At 40.9% G+C, this 16,539-nt stretch overlaps 1 protein-coding gene across 1 annotated transcript; it reads left to right on the top strand.

Annotated features, from left to right (window-relative positions):
• Nucleotides 1-14,926: 14,926 nt before the first annotated feature.
• Nucleotides 14,927-16,165, top strand: LOC145985689 (zinc finger BED domain-containing protein 4-like). The gene has a single exon (XM_083119759.1). It carries the CDS (start codon nt 14,927-14,929, stop codon nt 16,163-16,165), a length of 1,239 nt encoding a protein of 412 aa, XP_082975885.1.
• The last annotated feature ends 374 nt before the right edge of the window (nt 16,166-16,539 follow it).

Raw genomic sequence — 16,539 nt, 5'->3', positions numbered from 1 at the left:
CATTTTTAATGGTGAGCAGTGTATATACACACCTAATTATTCTCAAAACTAGTTTAAACAAGTCTCGGACGGTAACACTACTATCAATATACAGGGTGATTTCGAACTCCCATTACAAACTTAGGGGGGTGAATCTAGAAGGAAAAACAAGCCGAAAGTGCCATGTGGCAAAATTACGAAAACGGCACCGTGTGGCTGCCAGAGCCGTGAGAAAATCGGTTCACACCTCTTTCAAAGAGCAATAACGTCTGAACCATGAAAGATACGAAGATCGGCTCTGGCGGAAGTGGAGGAAGTCGTATCCAAACAATATCAGGGCGTTGAAATTGCAGCGCTTTTCGTAATGCGCAAGGGGAATCCCAATGGGGAATCCCCACTGCATGTGAGCGGAAACTCGCGCAAAATGGAGAAAGACGACGAGGGAACATGCTGTCACAGGACGGTCGAAAAGTGACACATGGAGGGAGTCCCCAGAGGAGCGCATGAAGTGCGACAAATGGAACATGCTTGGACAGTGACTGTCGCGCATCCCAGATGGTACGCAAAACGGAGTGATGGATGTACACGTGCATGCTACGTGGAATGCAACGTGCAATTACAATTGCGATATGAACCACTACGTGCCCCCTCCCACCGGGAATTCGTTGAACCCGGGACCTCGGGAGTACAAGGTCAGCCGGAAGTCGGCTCTCTGAGGAGCAGCACCAAATACGTATCCACGTGCCCCACGAATGCTTTCCTTGCACCCCCCCTCCCCCCAGTTTTGGAACCCAATCGCCACCACAAGTCTTAAACATACAATTGTGAGGTTCTATCTATACCCCTTAAAAATATGATGTTCAGCCCCCCCCCGAAAGGAATTCCTGGATACGTGCCTGCCCCCACCCCTGCTAAGAGCTCCCATGCCAATAAGCCCTATGGTTTCATTATTATTGACTATCGCATCAATAGGGGTGTGGCATTCTTTCTATGCTCCTGGCATAAAAGTATGCAGCTGTGCTTGTAAATGAGAGTTGTGCATAGAAATATCCTCATGATCTGGTGGTATGAGAATATGTGAAAATTGAACATGGTACCAAGAGGAAAAAAGGTCCAACCTTGTCTCAAATTTCAAGATGACCAACAACAAGATGGATTTCTAAATATCGAGATGGGAATGCAACTCCTGGATTAGATTTAGTCATATCAATGATCTCATGCACACATATATTTATAACATGTACTCTTCCCTCCCCCTCTCTCTCTCCCTCCCTCCATTCACTCACTCCTTCCCCAACACACATGGCCACACATCCGAAAAAAAGAGGAAGTTTTTATTTACACCCATATCCACAACTTCCGAAATACAAACTTGGGTGGCGAGAGACAGACAGCACAGAGTAATTTAAGGTGGGGTTTAACTGATATTGAGTTTGATTGACTATGCAGAATTAACACAGATTGAAATGAATATTTGTGAATGAAAGAGAACCATAATCGAAATATTTTTACTGTGTACTATTACTAGTCAATTATAATTCTTGAAGCACCATGGCTATATTTTACATTTATGTTTGCACCATGACTTAACTATTCTATGCTAATATGACCACCATAAAATGCAGTCTAGGAAAGAAGGGGGAGGGGGCACAATACGCCAAAAATATTCCAAGCTTTTGATAGCTAACGCCACTCTCACTTCTACCCTGAAGATGAGAGTGACGTTAGCTCTCGAAAGCTTTGAATCTTATCCACAACTCACCTGGTCGATAACCCGAGAGAAACTTTTCATCAAAGGATAAAATGTCTTCAGTAAAAATATTGTTTGAAAGAATTGTAAAAAGTGGATAAGAGTGTATGGTATTTTAATTCATTCCCTGGGACAGTACTAAATCTATACGGGTACTCGTCTTGGACCTTCTTTTGCAAATCCGCTAAATGCTCCGACATAACTACCGACCCGTCATAAGTTTGAGCAATAATAAATTTATCCTCCAGTTTCTACTTATTGACAATTTTTACATGAACAAATAACCCGTCAGATATACAATCGGTACTCACGTCAGTAAAACCAAACCCTCCTCCTTATGCACAGATCTAAAGACAGTTGATCATTGAGACCTACTGTTAACATTAGATGGTTCGTCTAACATAATTGAAAGAAAGTATGATTGTTCAGTTTATTTAAAAAGAAACACTCACGACATCACTAATTGCGTGTATTAGATCATTGCATTGCATGCTTTACAATGATGCAAATAGCACTTGCAAAAATGTTAAACTTGATGACGTCAGAGAAACCCTGCCATAAACATGGGAGCTAACAAAAAAAAGGCCTTTTATGACCAGACCTTCAAGCGGTCGTCGGGTGTCTTCCGAGCAGGTTGAGAGATTGGCACATTTTCTGCGATGACCTGGGCCTGCGAACACCATTGCCTTCAATAGGAAACTTAGCGCGAGTGTTGGCCACGGGGAATAGTACTGGGCTCTCATTCCGATGTGCTAAACTTAGCGAATCCCTTGCGTATTTCTAGCCGTTTCATGGTGTCGCTTGGCTTATTTCGCACAAATATGAGAATATTCTGACTTGTTTTTTACTTCTCTAAAATATTTAAAATGTAGTATTATTATTAGTTTGCTAAGTCATCGCCGCATCTGCTGATTAATATGACCCACTTGCACTCTTCGATACCGAGAAACATGTGATAATCACTAGCGTAACTAACACGCCATGCGCCCCCCCCCCCGCAACTTTCAGTTGTGCGCCCTACTCGTTAAAAAAAAAGCTTTCCTCTAAAATATTAATTCATGGCTACATTTACATTAGGTATATACACATATGAAAATGCATGCAATTTGAATCAATGTAAAAACTGGTACGAAAAGTTAAGACAACAGACAAACTGTAGAAAATAAATTATATATGAAAATACACTTACTACAAAAATTACGATATTGTTAAATGCCCATTACCAGTCCTCTCCGTATTTTAATGGAAACAAATTCTTGCGCTAGTTTGGTCAAGTCCAGTTCTCGAGCCCGATCGCTTTCGATCTCGATGCTTAGCAGCGCCAGTCCACCCAATCTCACTCTTGTCATTGTGCTTCTCAAGTCATTTTTAATCAATTTTTACCTTGGAAAACCACCTCTCAGCTGATGACGTCAGGTCAAATCCAGCGTATAAACCGTGTATACGTCAGAAATACTACCAAATACAATAAATTTGTTTTCTATCAAGATGAATTCTGCAACTTCGCTGATGTTCGACATGTTTCTTCTTTTGATTTCAGTTGACACTACATTCCGAAAACAAACAAAACTTGTGGGGTGGGGGGAGGTACGAACTTGAGGCTTAACTTTTGTGGGGCAGAGTCGAAACGTTTTTCATCCCATAAAAATAGTGTCCAGGATTATTTGCTAAATAACTGTTACATTTGCGAAATCTAAAATATTATTATTTATTACTTACTACACTCGCAATAATATGCAGTTCCATGATATCAGTGAAACTCACTTGCAGCCAGGGTTGTTAGAGGTCCAGGAAATTTAAATAAATTCAATTCCGGTCCAGGAGAGAAAATCAACAAGCGTAAATGGATTCTGGACCGTAAAGAACCTTTTTATCTGTAAAGTATTTCAATTCGGTCCAGGAACCTTTTTTCCGGAAGAATTAAAATTCGGCCCGGAAACATTTTTTTCCGAACCAATTTAAATTCGGTCGAGGAACCTTTATTCCAGGATCAATTTAAATACGGTCCAGGAACCTTTTTTCAATGTAACAATACGCAATTTGGACCGAATTAAAATTGTGCGAGAAAAATGGTTCCGGTCCTGCAGCGGAACCCATTAGAATTTATAAGTTCCTGGACCTCTAACAACCCTGCTTGTAGCGGTAATTTTCCGATTAAGAAATGTAAATTAGGGGGTCTATAACGATATTGATTGATAACTCAAGATCTATAAAAATATATTTTGCAGAAAATTTAAAATTTACAAAATTATTTAGCTCTAGCCCCCATCGCGGGTCTGACATGTCCCACCATCACCATTCTCACACAATATAACGAACAAAATGACACCAACCGATATTCTCTATCCTAAAATTGTATGCGGAACTTCATTACGAAATCCACTATTAGGGATGATTCGACAAGAGGACTTCCATGCAAGGGAGGAAGCAGAGGCTATTGCCTCGTAAGCGACATGTATCGTAGCGTAGGAAACAGGAAAATTGATAACTGGAAAAGTCAAGCGGCCCAGAAACGATTCCTCTTCCTGCTTTACATCCTGTTAAAAAATTTATTCCTGATATTTCGACATTGTATTTTATTTTAGTACCATTATTTTACGCTGAATTTGGCGCCGTAACTATATTTTTTTTTACTTTTGCCCGCTTACAATGATCATGAAAAGATGCATGCAGGCAGCGTACATTGAATTAGTATCGAGATTTCTGTGGTGAGAGCTCTCAGAAAGTATTGCTATTGAAGCGCCGTGTCCGGATTGGCAAGCGCTCCCTCCCGTTCTCTCCCGTTGCTCTCGCGTGCCGTCGAAGTGACGTCCAAGTCGTCCGAATCTACATGTCCCCTTGTAGTACGGTTGTCACTTTTCCCGCTAGGTGTCAGTCCGAACTTCACCCACCGCGCTCTGGCGCGCAGGCGCATCGCACGGAAGCAGAAGGCAGACGCCAAACAAACATGACAATGATTTCCACCTATTTACTACTCATATTAAAAATGTAACACGCTATTTCATCATTTACAATTTTTCTACATTTAGTATTATTGATAAAATGTTAAAGTATAACTGAGTTTTACATCCTCTAATCAGTATATGTTGCCTGTACAAAGTGAAAGTTAGAATATGGCTGCCAAGCGCAGCGTCACAGCGAGTTCAAGCGTGCATCTGTCGCGCCTCTCTGCTCTTCCCTCCGACTCCACGTCTGTCGCGAATTCGGACAACGGAGTTTGGCTGAGTCCCCGGATGGAACGGTGCTCTAGGTGACATCTGCTGCCGATTCGGACGCGGCCTAAGACTCCAGTGTACTGTCTGTTCTCAAGATCTGTGGTTTGATTTGAAAGCTCGGCTAAACTTTGGCCGACGCCAGGGCAACTGTTTTCGAATTTTCCTCTCCTTTCCAGAAACCGTTATGATATTACAAAATCTGAAAAATTACATCTGCTTAGAATTCTTCTCTAGAGCGTTCACGTGAATCACCGCGTACTTTGCTTTCGCTGTTGTCCAGGTATTCACATTCGTGGCTACGAAAGCCTATTATACTATTGAGAATTGCCGGAGAACTGCGGAAGCAAAGCACGCGAAGATTCACACGAATGCTCTAGAGCAGTGGTTCTCAACCTTTTTCAGTCCCGGACCCGCCTTGAAGGACATTACACTTCATGCGACCCATAGACATGGCCGCCGGCAGAGGGAAAATATATGGTACCAAAACTTCTTGGTATGATATGGTTTAAGGTGAAATCATACAATTTGAGAGGAAATAGCGAATTATTATGTCTTGATAAGAACTACAAAAATAACAAGTATTTGCTGTATCTCATAAACAGTTATAATTCGAATACCGTGAGATAGATATTCATAATGTTGTTAAAACAATTTTGAACTTCATATATAAGATAATTACAAACTCTTTTATAGTTCTATAGTTGAAATGTAAAAATTGTATATTTTTAATGCATTTTAAAAATTTTTGTAGTTTTAGGTTATGTTTGCTAAATATTTTGGAATGTTCTCTTGTCCAATACTGTGGTTTTGGGTACCTTGTAACATGTAACCTTGTATTTGAATTTAAAATTTTGGGTGCGTCAGCACTTGGGCTATTTTGCACCCGTCACATTATACAGAGGCCAGCCCCTTATCATTACAAATGACAACTCTAACGTTCCATGACTAAAAATCTTAAAATCTTCTGACTTCTGTTAAAAGCTGAGGCTCTAAACGGACACTCAGCACACAGGACAAAAAACAGGACAACACACACAAAATTATACTGGCCATAGTGCCAGTGGCCAGAGCCTCGTTAGTCTACAGTCCAGGGTGTACTACGTGGAAGTGAGGTTGACTTTTGGGCCCCTCTGTGGAAGGTACCCCTTACACCCCATGTAACCTTGTAACCATGTAACATGTAATACTGTTGTACTAAGGCTGAAAAGCTGTTCTCTGCAGTTTAAAAACACTGTTAAATAAATAATAATAATAATAAAAAATACTTGCAGAGGGATGTGTACCCAGTTTATAATCATATTTTTGTTAACATCGACTACTTTAAGAAACCCCATTTTCCGCTTGCTTAAATAAATTACACATACTTCATTCTACGTAGAAAAGTAAATATGTAATTTGAAAGACTAATTTACTCTAGTCTACATCTAACTAAACACACATGCTGAAATTGAAAACAACTTTTTATGCGATTAGCTTTGTAATCCAAACAGTCTCAATAGCATTGTGAAATGATGACGTTGACACCTACACACACACACACACATACATAGGCTATTTATAAAAACACCTTTGATTGGCTCTCTAGGCTTCAGCCCCCACCCCCTAGCCTGATTTTCTGCGTGGAACAAGGCAATATTTATCAGTTTCGTTTTGAGTGTCATGGTACGTACAGTGCAATGTAGCGCTGGCATGAATTGTGGGTTGAAAACAGTGTGTGCACATTAAACTTTTGCTCTTGGAGATGGAGTGGGGAGGGGGAGAGATCCATTGTCTGTTCCTGCACTGCGTTCAGAGAAAATGTATACTACTATATTTACACTCATTTCCTTGGGGGGGGATGATACATGCTTATTATATTGTTATTACTATTAACAGTAAGTAGAAGACAACATTAAACTAATTTAAAAACTGACAAGGATTTCCTCCCAAAAAAAATTTACAGTATGACCATGATCAGTCGCTTTATTCAATTTTATTTTCTTTAAAATAAATTGTTGCATTTTACCACTATCATGGACATTTTCTCGTTCTATAATCGAGAGATCCTAGGTTTGATACCAGGTTGAGGCACATAGAGGTTCTGAACCCACTTTAAAACTGTATGTCTAGTCGCGATTTGCCTATCGGTGCATAAAGTGATTTAAAGCAAACTTTGTTTACTGCATTCGCAAAGTAAATGGGACAATTGAGATGTTCAATAAATATGCATAGCAAAGAAAAACTCGAAAGAGAGTAAAGTTGAAGAATATGTACTTTCAATTGTCGTTTTGTCAGTTTTCATCGTTTCTACTTTTCATTTTTATTTTTTTATACCCTTTTATGATTTTCAGATGAAACGTAAGATTCAGTTGCAAGACATTACAAATGATCGTTTACCTGTAGTGTCAAATTTTAAATACATCAAAGTTAGTTTACTTAGCACCACGTAGATTTAATGCGATTTTATCAATGTTTCAACCAAAAACATTGCCTTTGTACCTAGTATTTTACAAAGTTAACAGAAGCCAGCGACGTACCAAGATTAGGGTGTGTGTGGCAAGATACTGAAAGTTAAATTATTATTACATTTCTTAAATTATAAGAATTTTCTCACTTTGATTGTACTGTGGCATAATTTAGTTTCAACTCACTACAAAAGATAATGCAAGAGTTACAAAGCAACAGACCAGTTTATTGAGGTTAATTGTAACAAATTCACATATACTGCAATCGTTTTAAAGTTTTGAATGTAAAATGTAGCATCGGATAGTGGTTTGTTAGGTGTGAAAGTATCGAGTAGCAGAATTGTTCTTCATCTTATTACATGTCATCTTCTGATTCTGATTCCGTTTCGGAATCTCATTCATCCTCAACTTTGTCGTCCTCCAGTTTGCATTTCTTGTTGCTTCTTCCTCCGCTCGCCATGGTTCTCTTCCCACCCCTCACGCAGATGGGGCAAGAGCCGAAGTCCAGACCTTCTTTGCTGGCGTAGCGACCTTGGATCTTGATGAGATCGCCTCTCTCCACAAGCGAGTCCAGTGTGTCGCCGATCTGCTTGTCTGTCATGTGATCGGTGGAACGACGAACCTGCTTAGCGATGGTCTCCACGTCAAAGTGCCTGTTTTTCTGCAACTCGCGCATTGCCGACATGGCGCTCTCTTTCGCTACGTTCGGGGGGTTCCTTGGGTGGAAGAACCTGCCCCCACATTGAACGAGGTTCTTCTCGCTGACCAGGATGGCCAGTGCGACCTCAAGAGCATCCTCGCAGCCTTGAACCCCGTCGTGGTTGAACTGGTCCAAGATCTTTGCTTTGGTCATCCCTTCCTTTCCGTACTGTTCTACTGTGGACTGCGCCAATTTGCATACATCTCTGTCTCCTGGAAGCTGGGGAGCAATAGGTTCAGCCATGGGGACATCATCTTCGTCAGTTTCCATTTCGTCTTGTCTCTGGACAGTTGCGTTTGCTTTTCCAGCTTCTTTGTTTCTGAGATTTTGTCGATGCATTTTTTTAGCAGTAAATTTTAGCAAATTTAGCAATAAATTTGGAAATTATAAGTCGTCAGAGTGCTACTTAAAATTTTGTCGGATCCTGTCTATCTAATCAAATCCACGGAAATTTCAGACCTTTGTTGTCGCTTATCAGCAATCACATTGTTGACAATAATACCGTAAAGGAAATAATAAAGAAGCTTTAAAAGTACCAGTAGAAAAATATTTACTCGGACATGTAGTTGATGCACTCAATAAACATACTGACGATAAAGGTGATATCGCAAGTACAATTATAGGCATATCGAAATGAAGGATCTAGTTCCAGATATGTCTTACTTCTTAAGGTGAGTGACGTCCACTTCCAATAGATTTGAGGGGGTTCACATAAATAACACGCACACAAACACACAAACACACACACACACCCACCCACCCACCCACACACACACAAAGGAGGTCGGAAATATACAGCGACATCTTAAGTCGACAGGCATGTGACACACAGCTAATTAACTCATTGCTGCGACCGAAACGAAAACGACAGATATCCGATTCCCTTGCCGGGAAAAAGCAATGGTAGAGCGTGAATAACAGAAATGTGGAGTTTCGAATACGTACAACACGGGTTAATTTTAATTGTTAAACAAATAGGTTTTTAAGACACGATAAATACATTTTCGCGACCCACCAAACGCCCTCTCGGGTCGCTGTTCTTGGCATTGTTTCTCAACCGCCGGGTCTCGGTCCGGTACCGGACCCTGGCGTTAATTATACCGGGCCGCGAGAGAATCTCCTGAAGTTTGAGATTTGCAGCCCAAGCTGGTAACCACCTGGAAAAATTACCTTTCGTTCGGGGCTTACCAGCGATAAGAGGAATTCCTTTCTCGCCAGTTGAGATATTAAAGCCGCTGAGAGGCTACTGTCTCCCGTGCAGCCCCCAAATTTGAGTCTTTCTCGAGTTAGAGCCGGAAGGGTGAAGGGAGTTGCAGTTTCAGCTAGAACATAGGCGTTTCTACCTCTCAATTATTTATGGGAGATGTGATGTGTGACACATAGATTACACATGCTTCTGTATTATTTACTAGGTCCCTTGCTCATCCGCTTCCAGGCAAGTATGAAATAATTAATATCCATGCATATTTTGATCTATAAAATATCTAATCGGAACAAATTTTCAGTAAGTAATCTGGAATTTTGTTTGAAATCCAGTTTATGTTCTGACGCGTGATTGTCTATAGTTTAAAGTGCGATCCGAACCACTGTGTAATCCTCCACTGGAAATCGAACCCGAGACCTTTTGATTATACTGCGACAGCGTTACCACTACCTCATCGGAAGCCCCTTGTAATTGGATCATCCAATGTAATTACATGAAGAGATTAAGAGCCAGCACTAGCACTATATGTCAGGAATTGCTATGATGTCAACAGTATAACATTTTCAGTGAGCATTGTAGTACAGTACATCAGTAATTACAATATGTCAGTTCCGGAACAGCCAACACTTGGAACACATAACGAGGATATTTCGTGTTTCTCATGAAAAGAATTACCAGTGCAACAAATAAAAGTAATTGGATAATCCCATTTATATAAAATAAACATAGGCGTGCGCAGACCCTCTGATTAGGGGGGGGGCAAAGCCTTAATGAAAGTTCAGTCGGGAAAGAAAAACCTATTTTTTTCTCACTGTTCTAGTTTTATTGCATATTATTTAAATACATTACATAACACTGGTCGACATTTTTTCAAAAGTTGAACGATGTTTTGAAATGAATAGGTGACTCTGAAAGGATTTTTCATGCTGAATTCAAATTTGAAAACCGTTTTGCTCCATCACGTCACAATTTTTCACAAATTGTGAAAACTGAATAGCATATAGGGGTCTATTATGGTATTATTGGGATCATTTGGGGTTTATATAATCATATTACAGACACATAGAATAAATAATTTTTGCAAATATAGTAATCAGTGGGACATATATTGAGATTGTAAAATCTATATTATATACTATATTCATGTACATTTTCATTTACACATGTCTAGAAAGAGATATAACATAGTGCATTTCGAATTACTGAGACTCAGGATCAAACTTCATTCTTTTTAACTTTCTGCCTTCCCCGACACCCGAAGTAGGAACATCTCTTTTTAACATCCAACAAAAATCTGCCATCATGGAAACATTCCATCGTCCCTGGTATCTCCGTTCCATCTCTGCTATGTCCTTGTGAAATCTTTCCCCGTGCTCCTCGCTGAAGTGTCCGAGTTTACTCGGAAAGAAATCTAGATGTGAGTTAAGGAAATGCAATTTGAGGCTCATTTTACAACCAAGTTTACATAAATTCGTTAGCAGATTTTTCACAAAATGTTCATAGTTAACGTGTTTTTCATTGCCCAGAAAATGGGCAACCACCATTTTGAAACTTACCCAGGCATCCCTTTCCGTAGCAGTCATTATTTCTTCAAAACCTGCATCCAACATCAGTTTCCGTATCTGAGGGCCAACAAAAATACCCTCTTTGAGCTTACCCTCAGTGACGGATGCAAATTTCCTGGCAATGTATTTAAAGCATTCGCCGTCTTTGTCTAACGCTTTCACAAACTGTTTCATTATCCCTAACTTAATATGCAACGGAGGAAGCAGTATTTTAGACGACTGAATTAATTGCCGTTGTGTCACATTCTTCTTCCCTGGAGAGAGAGATTCTCTACTTGGCCACGTTTTCACTTTCCAATGATTCTCCCTGTCCCGACTGTCCCATTCGCACAAGAAGCAGGGGAATTTTGTGTTCCCAGCCTGGAGACCCAACAACAAAGCTATCACTTTGAAATCTCCACAGACAGATCAACCATGTTCTTCATATTTCACTTTCAGTAGCATGAACCTCAAAGTTTCATAAGTTTCCTTAAGCGACACAGAATATGCAACTGGAATCGATGGGAACACATTACAGTTATTTAACAGAACACCCTTCAGACTAGTCTGTGATGCATCAATGAAAAGTCTCCATTCACTTACATTTTAAGAAATACCATACAATTCTATGACTTTCCTTATGTTGTTACAATAAACAAGGTTTTCGTCTTCAGTAAAGTATGGGAGTAGCTCTGTCTCTCGATGCCTGTACCATGAGAAATGTGTTCCTGGAGACTACAGGTTTTTCTTACTCAGTCGGGAACCAAGAAGTTGGGCACTCTCCTTTGGTAATTTTAGGTCTCTTACGAGATCATTCAGTTCATGTTGTGTGAAAGGTTGCGGAGTGCCTGTACTTGTACCAGGACAGAAATCGTCACTGTCATCATAGTGTGCACGTTCAACTTCAGTGTCACTTGAAGTGCTGCAATTATCACTACTCGTACGTGGTACAGGTACAGGTACATCTGGCCCATGAGGCACGGGCCTAATGGCCGATTGTATGTTGTTGGGATAGCTCACATTGCTCTTGTTCTTAGCACTGAAACCGCTAACATCTATAGCACAGAAATAGCTGTCATCAATCTGATTTTTTGGTTCCCGCCATACCATTGGTATTCCAAATGGCAATGCTTTCCTTTTGCCACACTTCCACAATCGCAAAGCTTCCACACTAGTGATGGGTCGTTCGTGAACGAACCGTTCCTTTTGAACTACTCCCTCTTGGGAACTGTGAAGTGCTCGCTCCTTCGGAGTGAACGAGCAGTTCCTCTGTGGTAGTTCCTCGTTCCAGGAGTCGTGAGCTTTGCGTGTATTGTTACTGCTGTGTATGTTCTCTGGTTTTCTTGTGGGAAGTCGAGTAGTAAGCGCACTTCCCCCCCCTAATCCTTTTCACTCAAGCTAACTCCAGCAAGTCCTCCCCCACCCCCCTTCACTTCACCTGCACGAAACCAACATCGGGAGGAGTTTGGCGTTCGTTCCTTTGAATGGCTGCTTGAGTGAGCGAGCTCCGGTGAAGTGCTTCCCGAAAAGAACTGCCATGACCCGTGGTAGTTCCTCGGAAGTCGTGAGCTTGTATGTTGCCAACGCTTCCAGTCGATGACTCACTCCTACGAACCTTCAAGAGCAAGAGCGCAAGGTCCCGTCTTTTGTTGCTGATTGTTGATAGTGGCGGTTTTCCGCGTAGCTATGCGTGCAACTCTGTTTACAGTAATGCTGCAGAAGCTCAACAATGAGGGAGGGATGGGCAAGTAATTCACCTTTAATCCTTTTTGTGGCATGTTTTCGCATCTCGCTTTGCAAGGAACTGTAGAAGGAACTTGACAGATAGAAGATCATCATATCTAACTTAAGACAACGTTCCGTTTCCGTGCTCTTCCATTATCGCAAAGTAAAAGTGGGGCCGGGAGGAAGAGAGAGCTTGAAAAATACGAATGCTATTTTTCTAGTCAAAGGTTTAGCGTCCTCTCTTCCATTCTCTTACGGGTTTCTTTGATCGTGTATCCATTTAATTGCACGAAAGTCTGGAAAGGTGGGGAGGGGCGACGGCCACCCTAGAAAATAAATTTCAACCTAAAATTTGTACATTTTACACATACGTATAATTTCATTTCAATCTCAATTTGTTAATTATTAGAAGGGCGTTACAGGTGCATGCTAACTTCAAACTGAAGTTTTTTTAGGAGATTATACTATTTTGGAAGAAAATATGCCTCGTTTGACACCTTGGAAAAATACCTTGTTTGCCCTTCCCTGGAAAAAAATACAGCGGACGTTCATGTTTAAAATATTTAAAATTATTTTTCTTCATCTATCACCAGGCGCTGTAATGCACGGAGACAACAAGGGGTAGGAATTCATTTTTGGAAAGGAGGGGAGAATATAACTTGTCCAACTTTTCCTTTCCGATGAGGACTATTTGTCCGCTAAAGTTCAATTATGCATTAAAATGTATTTTCATTCACCCCCACCCTGAAAGCAGCTCCCGAATCTCGGTCGGTCAGTCGATACATTGTTTCCTATAGCTGTTTAATATGTGCGCGAAGACAGATTCCTCCCCTCTAATTCTTTTCACCCACTCCAGAAGCAGTCTCTCACATCCCTTCCTCCGCCCAACGAAACCAACTTAGAGCTCTGTTGGTATGGTAGCTCCTCCTGTGAACGACTCCTTTAACGACCAAGTTCCAGTGAACTGCCTTTCTAAAAGGAACTGCCTCGTGCGAGAGCATACTCCATGGCTTCGTACTTCCTTTGAATGACTTCCAGTGAACTAGTGATGGGTCATGGCAGTTCCTTTTCGGGAAGCAGTTCACCGGAGCTCGCTCACCGAAAGGAAGCGTTCAAAGGAAGTCATTCAAAGGAACTACGAGGCCATGGAGCATGCTCTCGGACGAGGCAGTTCACTGGAACTTGCTCGTTGAAGGAGTCGTTCACAGGAGGAGCTACCATACCAACACAGCTCTAAGTTTGTTTCGTTGGGCGGAGGAGGGGATGTGGGAGACTGCTTCTGGAGTGGGTGAAAAGAATTAGAGGGGAGGAATCCACCTTCGCCCAAGAATGGAAGAGCACATAAACAGCTAAAAGAAACAATGTACTTACTGACCGACCGAGAGCTGCTTTCAGGGTGTGGGTGGGTGGGGGGGGGGGGGTGAATGAAAATATATTTTAATGGATAATTGAACCTTAGCGGACAAAAAGTCCTCATCAGAAAGTCGAAGGCAAGCCTGAGCAAAGCGGTGGCGTTAATAAAGGAAAAGTTGGACAAGTTATATTCTCCCGTCCCGTCTTCCTTTCCAGAAATGAATTCCTACCCATTGTTGTCGCAGTGCAGCGCCTGGCGATAAGAGGGGGGGGGGATCATTGTAAATATTTTCAGCGAGAGGGCTCGTCATGACTCGCGTTGCATTCGTTACGTTATTACAGAAGGAGAGGAGTAGTTTGGATTTGTAGTGAAAGTATACGACCTTCCACAAAATTAAGTTTTGTGTTTTGTAGCTTGGACATTTCTGCGTGTACGCACATCTTCGTAGCTGATTTTGATCCAGTAATGGCTACAAAACCTAAACCGCGGAAAAGTGAAATATGGTGTTTTTTTGCCGAACAAGCTAACAGTTCAGCAAAATGTAACTTCTGTGCGAAGAACATCTCTTTCAAAGGAGGAAATACATTTAATCTGACCCGGCATTTAAGAAGAGTGCACCCAACAGTTTCTCTATCCATTGAACGTTTGAGACCTGCACAGAACCCCCTGGATAGTGAAATTAATGACGCTGATACTGAAGATTTACCAATGGCTAGCAGAGATGAAGCCGCTACACAATGTAATAAAGCTGCAGCAGTGCCTCCAGAAAGGAAGAAAAGTGTCCCCCAATCTAGTCAGTGCACCGTGTCATCATACTTCCGTGCGCCTATGTCTGATAGAAAGAAACACGAAATTGATATCTTGCTAGTCGAAACTATTGTTAAAAATTACTTGCCTTTTCAGATTGTTGAGAGTCCTCATTTTCAAAAATTTGTACAAAAACTAAATAATACTTACACATTACCAACTCGTAAAACTTTATCCAATGTGCTCTTATCCCAATTACACACCATGTCGAAGGAGAAAGTGAAAAATGACCTGGAAGCTGCAGAGACGGTAACCATTACGACAGACGGTTGGACTTCTACTGCTAATGAAAGTTATTTGTCTGTCACAGCCCACTATATAAATAACTCGATGGAACTGAAATCTGCTCTCCTGGAATGTTTTAAGTATGAAAAGAGCCACACTGCTGTAAATTTAGCTGAAGAACTTAAACGAGTTACTCGCGAGTGGGGTATTGAAGGGAAGGTTGTGGCTGTTGTTAGTGACAATGCAGCCAATATTGTTGCTGCAGTAAGACTGACAGAATGGAAACATGTACCATGTTTTGCGCACAATCTAAACCTCATCGTTCAACATGGCTTACAAAGCATTAAAGAACTTCAAACGAAAGTCAAGAATGTGGTTGAGTTTTTTAGAAGAAGTCTCCAGGCCAGTAACAAACTAAAGGCATTGCAGGAGCAATTAGGAGAGCCAGTTCTCACCCTAAAGCAAGACGTGATTACAAGATGGAACTCGACTTACGATATGCTACAACGCATCCTAGAAATCAAGAACTCGGTGATGTCAACTATAGCGATAAACTATCCTAATCTACAAAATATCACAAATGAGGACATTGCCGTGATAAGCCAGGTGTGCGAACTATTGAAGGTTTTCAAAGATTGCACCCAAGAAGTCAGCAGTGAAAAACAAGTTAGTGCTTCAAAAATCATACTTTTAAGTCAGGCATTGAAAAAGTGGTGTTCTAGATTTATTAATCAGCCTGACGTGCTAAGCCTAGTGAAAGACATGGCAACCAATCTGCTGGATGCTTTAAATAAGCGCTTCAGGTCCATTGAAGAAAACAAAGTATTTTCAGAAGCAACACTGCTTGATCCCAGATTTAAACGCCATGGTTTTACAGACCAGCAGAATTTCGAAAGAGCTAAGCAGTCTATAATTTCCCAAGTGCGTGAGAAATATAAGCAAGCTGAAGATGTGGCACCAGTACCTCTAGTTTCTTCCTCACAAGAACAAAATTCAAGCATCTGGGAAGACTTCGACAAAAGCGTAATTTCGCTAGTGAGAAACCCAAACCCAACAGCAGCTGGTATCGTAGAAGTACAAAAATTCCTCGAGGAACCACTACTTCCGAGGGCAGGGAATCCTCTCACTTGGTGGTTGGAAAGGCGTGAAGTGTATCCAACGCTTTTCCAATTGGCGAAAAAAAAAACTGTGTGTTGTTGGGTCTTCCGTCCCTTGTGAGAGGGTATTTTCGAAAGCTGGACAAGTGCTGACAGAGAGACGAAACCGCCTTGTAGGAAAAAAAGTATCCCAAATTTTATTTCTTAAGGAAAATTTGTGAGAAGTGAATGCTGCTGTGTAATACTGATTACTGATAGATGTTATCTTAATAAGGAAAATCAATAGGTTCTATCTTAAAGGGTTTAGTTCTGGATAGTTTTCATATTTGAGGTGCATTAGTAAAGTGATACTTGCATAAATGAACAGTTCTTTCTTTTGCATAAGTTTGCAGTGATATATAATTATGTTTATTAGGTAAGAATTTCTTGTATAAAATTTATGATGTCAATAAAATATAAATGTACATTTAAATGTATTTGTTTGGTGTGTGTGTT

Source organism: Lepisma saccharinum, chromosome 1, assembly GCF_977018435.1.
Source record: "Lepisma saccharinum chromosome 1, izLepSacc3.1, whole genome shotgun sequence".
NCBI lineage: Eukaryota > Metazoa > Arthropoda > Insecta > Zygentoma > Lepismatidae > Lepisma > Lepisma saccharinum.
The sequence above is the reverse complement of the archived record's forward strand: the minus strand, read 5'-3'. Positions and strand labels throughout refer to the sequence as shown.